Source organism: Cydia fagiglandana, chromosome 1, assembly GCF_963556715.1.
Source record: "Cydia fagiglandana chromosome 1, ilCydFagi1.1, whole genome shotgun sequence".
Classification (NCBI taxonomy): domain Eukaryota; kingdom Metazoa; phylum Arthropoda; class Insecta; order Lepidoptera; family Tortricidae; genus Cydia; species Cydia fagiglandana.
The window spans coordinates 29,326,517-29,334,317 of record NC_085932.1 but is presented as its reverse complement, the minus strand read 5'-3'; the positions used below and the strand labels follow the sequence as shown (position 1 = coordinate 29,334,317).

The following is a 7,801-nucleotide window of genomic DNA, read 5'->3' as shown; positions in this document are numbered from 1 at the left end:
GAGCAAAAATAAATCGACAGTAATAAGTAATAATTTTAAGTTCTAATTTTTATCTTATTTTATTTATTTTCGCCCTCTTATAATTTTATTCGGCGCTCTTTAGGGGAGGGCTATGTCCAGCAGTGGACTAATATAGCCTGATGATGATGATAATTTTATTGACTTTCCTCTAGTCTTTTTTTCCCTCTAGTCTATTGTAAGTACTGCAGTGCTATATTTGTCTATCATCAATTATCATCTACTCAAAAGTTAACTGGAAGATATCCCTTAAAGGAATAAGTTCGCCTTTGTAATGCCAATCCTGATGTACCATAAATTTATGTTTTGTACAATAGTTTAAACATACCTACATACATATAAGTTAAGGCCGTTCCCGTACCCAAATGAAATCTACAATCGAGCGTCCCCTCACGCCACCCGTCCCGCCCCTAGATACAATGACGATACAACAGCGCCACGCAAGAAGTAGCGACTTGAAATGAACTAACAGGACACTGATTTGTAAAACGTATTACTGAATACTGAAAAAGCATGCTGCATCTCATAGATGGCGTTAAAGTTAAAATGGAAAAATAAATGAAACATAGTGTAAATTAAATATTCATTTTAATGAAGTCAACTCTTATTTCAATAATATTTAATTATAAGGGTAAATACAGTTTATATTTAAACAAATTAATGACTGCAAGTTTTCTATAATATCATTATTTATTAGGTATACTGTGCAGGTATATCATCGATATTTATTAAAAAAAACCGGGCAAGTGCGAGTCGGACTTGCGCACGAAGGGTTCCGTACCATAATGCAAAAAAAAAACAAAAAAAGCAAAAAAAAAACGGTCACCCATCCAAGTACTGACCCCTCCCGACGTTGCTTAACTTTGGTCAAAAATCACGTTTGTTGTATGGGAGCCCCATTTAAATCTTTATTTTATTCTGTTTTTAGTATTTGTTGTTATAGCGGCAACAGAAATACATCATCTGTGAAAATTTCAACTATCTAGCTATCACGGTTCGTGAGATACAGCCTGGTGACAGACGGACGGACGGACGGACGGACGGACAGCGAAGTCTTAGTAATAGGGTCCCGTTTTACCCTTTGGGTACGGAACCCTAAAAAGTTAGGGCATACCGATACAAGTGCGAAAAAATAATATAATTCGCACATGTATCGTACAACGTTTTACAGTACATAATATGGCCCTTTAAATTTTCGACATAGTTACGTAATGTGCTAATTATCGCACTAATGCGGTAAAGTAGCACCATATTGTAATAGTACCCACATTACGCAAATAGGAAATTCGAAACGAGTGGCGATAAATTCGAACACGACCGAAGGGAGTGTTTTGAATCGACACGAGTTGCGAATTACCTATTGGCACATGTATCGTACAACGTTTTACAGTACCTACATACTAGGGTTTGCTCCCGGGAAATACCGGTACCGAAAGTACCGGGAATTGCCGGGATTTAGAGCCAAGCAAAGAACCGGGATTTCAAAATTAAATTCCCGGTACTTTCGGGATTTTCGGGACTAATATTTCCGGTACAATATTTGACTGTTTTCTGTTACTTAGCATGAAATATCATGTTTTTTAAAGAAATACATTATACAAATCCATTGCTGACGCTAATACTTTTACGGCTGACCATATATTAAAGCAAAACAAAAATAGTCAATGGGTTTGACAATGCCAACAAAATAAAATAGCTTATTTTGAAACTATACGAGTGTTTTTTTTAAGATACGATAAATAATTTTATACGAATAATTAGTTAGTTGTATACTAAATACGAGCAAAAACTAGAGATAACTGTGTAATAATAGTCACGTAATTGCTAATTGTCGCACTAGTGCTGTAAAATAGCACCATATGACTGTAAATCAAATTTATTCATTTTACAGGGTTCCATAGGTTCGTGGAATCACTCAAGAGTCAAGACCTTTTTTCTCAGGAACGTGTAGAGGCCTCAAATTGAAATTATATCAAATAGGTACTCGGATCTACTCTATTGTCAAATATATTAGCTTTTTTTCTCGTATATCGCAAAAATCCGAATTAATATCAAAATACCGGTATTAATATTGAAATCCCGGGATTGACATGCAATATCGGAAATCAATCCCGGGATTGAGAATGATCCGATATTGCATGCCCTAACCAAGTTTCAACCTAACAACGAATAATAAATCCCGGGATCCGGATATTTCGATATTGGTCCTTCTCAATACCGAAAATGGAATCTTGAGCTTTGCGAGGGTTTCAAGGCACGAGGGTTAAACAAACAACTTCACAACAATTTCGTAAACGTAGCTCAAACAGTTATTCATAAATTAACGTTTTTAAACCGGCATTTTGATGACTGACTGACTAATAGATCAAAAACCTAACCCACTTCCAGCTGACCTAGAAATTTTAAATTTGGCACCAAGGTAGACTATTAGGAGTTTATAGAGGGAACAATCTAAAAACTGAAAATTATTGATAATTTGATGAAGAAAAACATATATACTTATCGATAATAGGCTAGATGACTAATTTTCATTTATGGTATCAATCGATCAGGTATGTCTTTAGGATCAAAAGTCTATATGGGATCCATTGCATTAAAGGAATATAAAAATCAGAAATGATAGTCAAAGTCCGACAGTCGTACTTCACTCGCGAAACGACCCGAACAAAACGATATGTGACCGTGACGTCAAGGTCACAAAGAGTCCATCTTGAAGTATGAACAAAACAAGAAAATTGCAGGTGAAATATTGCGTTTATGTATATAGTTTCCATACAATCTTTTATTGGATAAAATCTGAGGAATCGAATCGAATGGTAACTAACTGCGACAATTCTTCGACCGACGGTTTTGTCAGGAAGCTCTTCTTCCACATTGAACAATATTTGTAACTGAAAATAAAATATATTGTATGTGTTAGCATTTACAATTTGTCACATCATGTACAGTCGACGTCAAAGATATGTACCTATTGCACCTTACTCCTTTCTAATAAGGTGAAAAATGTATACATATATTTAACGTCGACTGTTCATATAAAGCACCGGTGGTGGTAAAGAACCAACGAGAGAAATAGAAATAAGACCCTGTATAATAGACTACGAAACGTGTGATAAATCAATTTACGATGGAATTCTGGCACACGAAGTTGAAACAATGTTATTCTAGCTAGGTAGTTAGTACAAAAGGTAAAATTGTTCTCTGCATACAATCAATAAGCATAATTAGCATGAATCACCTACCTCATGGGTATCTTCTTCCTCTAATAGACTAGTAACCCGATAAGTGTCATCCACCTGTGCAATGCGTGGGTTCAAAATGTTTGAGCCGGTCGCCTCACTGTCAAAACCAAAATTAAATAAATGTATGATGTTTTACACCACATATGGACTTTACCGCACTAGTGCGATAATGCACACACACATTACGTAACTATGTCAAATATTTAAAGGGCTATATGTACTGTAAAACGTTGTACGATACATGTGATAATAGGTAATACGCAACTCATGTCAAATTAAAACACTCCCTTCGGTCGTGTTTTAATTTATCGCCACTCGTGAATTTCCTATTTTTCGCACTATTTTTTATCATCAAGTGATGATGAACAATAACAGCCACATTTTGCCTCTCATTAAGCATCCGGACAAATCTGTCGGTCGAAGAATTGTAGCAGCCAGTTATTTCTTTACAACATCACTCAATTTAAGGAGTCATCCATTAATTACATCACACGTGTAGAGGGAGGGGGTCAAGAAAATGTGACATATTGTGACATGGGGGAGGGGGGAGGCACAAACTTTGTGACGTCACTTTAACTTCATCAGTAACCGAAAAATTATTTAAATTATTTTATTCGCTGTACATTTAAATAACAAGTTTTTAAAACGATAATCGTTTTTATTCGTTTAATTTTCTTTCCTAAGCAGTTTTGGGTTATAAAATTACTAATATTTATATCGTCAAAAATATTTTGATAAAATATTAATAATAATAAGTACCTAAGTACTTACTTAATTCGATTTGGCGATTTCGTAGAAAAAATGTGACGTCACACTAGGGGGGAGGGGTTTGCCAAATGTGACCAAGTGTGACAAGGAGGGGGGGGGGAGGGGTCAAAAAACCTAGAAATTCGTGTGACGTAATTAATGGATGACCCCTATTTCATAAATTGATCATGGACCCGCGAAACGCAGACAGACAGACATGACGAATCCTTAAGGGTTCCGTTTTTGCCATTTGGCTACAGAACCCTAAAAATGCTCTATCACAGGTAAATGAGAAATTGAAAATGGAAATAATTGCCCAAGATTATTAGTTTTATTAAAATAAAAAATCGGTCAACACGCTCAAGAAAAGGAAATCATTTACTATTGTGTAGGGTAGGTATAATATAAAATAACTATCAGTTCATTAAAAAATACGTAAAAGAATAACGAAAGTACGGACAACCGGTAAATCCCGGGATTTTAATTTCCGGGACTTACTCAGGCAACCCTATTACATTCTATCAGTGTAAATTTTTAGGGTTCCGTACCCAAAGGGTAAAAACGGGACCCTATTACTAAGACTTCGCTGTCCGTCCGTCCGTCTGTCCGTCTGTCATCAGGCTGTCTGTATCTCATGAACCGTGGTAGCTAGACAGTTTAAATTTTCACAGATGATTGAATTTCTATCGCCGCTATAACAACAAATACTAAAAACAGAATAAAATAAATAGTTATACAACAAACGTGATTTTTGCCGTTTTTTGCATAATGGTACGGAACCCTGCGTGTGCGAGTCCAACTTGCACTTGGCCGGTTTTTTTAATTTAAGTACCTCTTGTAGAATATCAAATAACTGATGAGGGCAATGTATCTCGTACGATATTATTGATTGGCGACATTTTATTTAGTTTTCGGCGAACATTTGCTAAGTAGGTAGTACTAATAGCCATCTAGGAAAATAAGTACAAAATATGTCCAAATAATTGAGAATATCAATTCAAAGCATAAAAAGATACAAGCATCTGCACTGATAGGAAAACAGTAGGTATCTAAATCTAACTAAGGTCTTTTCGTACGCCGCCGCTGTGAGTAGGTAGGTATTTATCGCAACGCACGAAGTTACGCGCGACATAGGTACCTACATATGCGACGTTATCTATGAAAAGGGACCTTATTGTCGATGGCGCTTCCGCCATTATCAACGATGTTCTGATATAAATACCACGCCGCGCGACATGTGCGTCGTAAGCGCCATAGACAATAAGGTCCCTTTTCATAGATAATGCCACAATTAGAATTAGAACTTACTCGTTACTTTGAATGTCAGTGGTTGATGAAATCGGAGATTCCATTTCCATATTTTGCAGTCTGTAAATAAAGATAAATTGTAGTAGTGTATTGTGTTACGTAGGTAGGGCTAAAAAGCACAAGTCAAATAATTATACTCACTCGATGTAGTCTAAAGATGTAGTATCATGTTCGGCTGTGAAATTATCCAATTTTCTTCTTTTCCTAGAAAGACAAAAAAGTAAAAAGTTTAGACGCATGACAAATCACGAGCTGAGGTTCGAACCCTCGATAGGTGGATGGATTGCTAAAAGAACGCTTGCGTCTAATTGTGTGCGTTACGTGTATCACTGTGTGCTCGTATTTATAGGAAGGCCCACTACACCGCAACCGCGTAACTACGACTCACGGAGACACACACATAGACGGCAATGTTTTCTGTTTTTGCCGTGGCGCTAGTGCCGCGTGGTGTAAACGTCGCGAATCGCAATATCCTTTAAGCTATTTAGATGATGAATTGATGACAATGTTTAACCGGTAGATGGAGCGATTATTAAATTTTGGAATGTTTTAAGTTATATGGATTACTAATTAGTACGATCGAGTATATATTAAATTAAGTAATAATTACTTATTTCACTGTGTAATAAATATACATTTTTACTTACGTTAGTTCCATTGTTTGTTGGAATCTTCCGAGTTGTCTTTTTCGAGATGTCTTCTTTATATTCAATTGCTTGTTACCCATTATAACTTAAAGGTTTTGGTGCACACGGTATATCACTAGGACACACAACACAGCACAGTTTTTATAAGTAAATCTTATATTTGTTTTGGGGACACGTAGTACAGGTCCGTCTGGCACGAGCGCTCAGCCATCACTGTCTCATTTCGAAAGACGGACGGAGATAGAGCATGCAGGCCGAAGTCAATATTTTGTTACGATAAAATTAGTTGATGTTTATTTATTTTAAAAATATTGCCTCTAATTATCGTTTTTCTAAAGCTGTCAAATTATTGTTATAGTTATGATTGATTTTTCTCCTTTTTTTGTTTCATAGTGTCTCATAGTAAAGAAACAAGTAAAGTTGGAGTATAAATTCGAATTAGAGGTTACTTTGGGAATAAATTGTATCGAGCGAAGTGTTATGAATCGTGTATCGAAAGCTGTGTTATTAAAGATAATATAATCAAGAATTATATATATTTTTCCCACGTCTACAAATATCAACGTTTCTTAGAAAAATAGGATAATAATTGGAGTATTTTTACATTTCTGGCTCAGGGAACGGCCTTAAGATAGATACTTTAACCTGTCGACGGTTTGATCGTGTAGACTAGAACCTCCGTTTAAAGTCGATTTCATATTATTTTAAAAATATACTTACATACACACACACACTTTCACTTCACTTTCCCGTAGGCGAGTAAAAAAAAAGTAAATCACGAATCTCGCAACCCGGCTATGTGGACCTAAAAAAAAATTCAAAATTTTTCTACGAGTCAACGGTCAAACATTTAAAAAAATATTCATAACTTTTAGCCTTTTGTAAACCCCATAGCTTTTCTCAAGTCCTGATACTCCTGATAAAAACTAATGCCCTCGCGCCTCAGTGATTATAGTGATATAAACGCCTCTGTCCTCTTTCCAATCCTCGTTATAGATAATACCAAACTACTGCCGCTCTATTTTCATTCACTGTGTTCACTGCTTTTATCTTCTCATAAAGGTAAGAATGGTAAGATGTTTGGTAGCAAGCAAAGTTATTTTATGAAAATAAAATATTTATCTGTTATATCTCTACCTATATGTGGGAACAACGTTTGAATCACGTATTTTGTGTTAAGCAGAGACGATTTCCAGATAGATTTTCGTACATTGACTCGCCTGTTGCTGCCTCTGTAGCACCCGCATAATTATATTGCTGTCTCGCTCATAATACCGGTTGTCAATGTCACTGAGCGAGTATGACAGCAATATAATTATGCGAGTGCAATAGCGATAGCAACAGGGTCAATGTACCAAAATCTATCTGGACAGCGTCTCCTCTTTAGTAATTTACGCACCCGAATTTTCTAGGTATAATTCCTACATATATTTTGGCAGTCAAAATCAATACACTCAATAGACAAGTATCTACTGGTTGCAAAGGTATAGTCAGACCGTAAAAAGTCTGCAGCGATTTTGATAGCTCACGCAGTGCAAGTGTCATTTTAAACGTCAAACTTCTATTAAATTATGACGTATTATACATAACACTTACACTGCGTGGGCTATCAAATCCGCTGCAGACTTTGTTTGGTGCGACTATATATCTTAACATAAAATAGGCTAGTATAGTTACCATCCGCGTTGTTTCAAAGAAATTTAGCCTAAATAGTCCAAAATCCGCATTTACCCACACAACCTGTGGTTGAGTGCAGATGAGATCTTATTATAGATAAGTAATCGACCTGATATCCTTATTATGCGGCCCCTGAATGCCTCTTTGTGCTTTGGTGGCGTT

General features: G+C 36.1%; 1 protein-coding gene across 2 annotated transcripts; it reads right to left on the bottom strand.

The window, feature by feature from the left end:
- Positions 1–2,429: 2,429 nt before the first annotated feature.
- On the bottom strand, positions 2,430–6,587 carry LOC134669477 (uncharacterized). Of its 2 annotated transcripts, XM_063527064.1 has the most exons (5): positions 5,963–6,587; positions 5,457–5,519; positions 5,316–5,375; positions 3,261–3,357; positions 2,430–2,909 (listed from the first exon to the last, which is right to left on the bottom strand). In XM_063527064.1, exons 1-5 carry the CDS (start codon positions 6,040–6,042, stop codon positions 2,559–2,561), a joined length of 651 nt encoding a protein of 216 aa, XP_063383134.1. In that variant the 5' UTR covers positions 6,043–6,587; the 3' UTR covers positions 2,430–2,558. The 2 variants fall into 2 exon arrangements, with proteins under 2 accessions (XP_063383134.1, XP_063383141.1); XM_063527071.1 differs by having other exon boundaries at positions 2,430–3,357.
- Between the last annotated feature and the right edge of the window lie 1,214 nt (positions 6,588–7,801).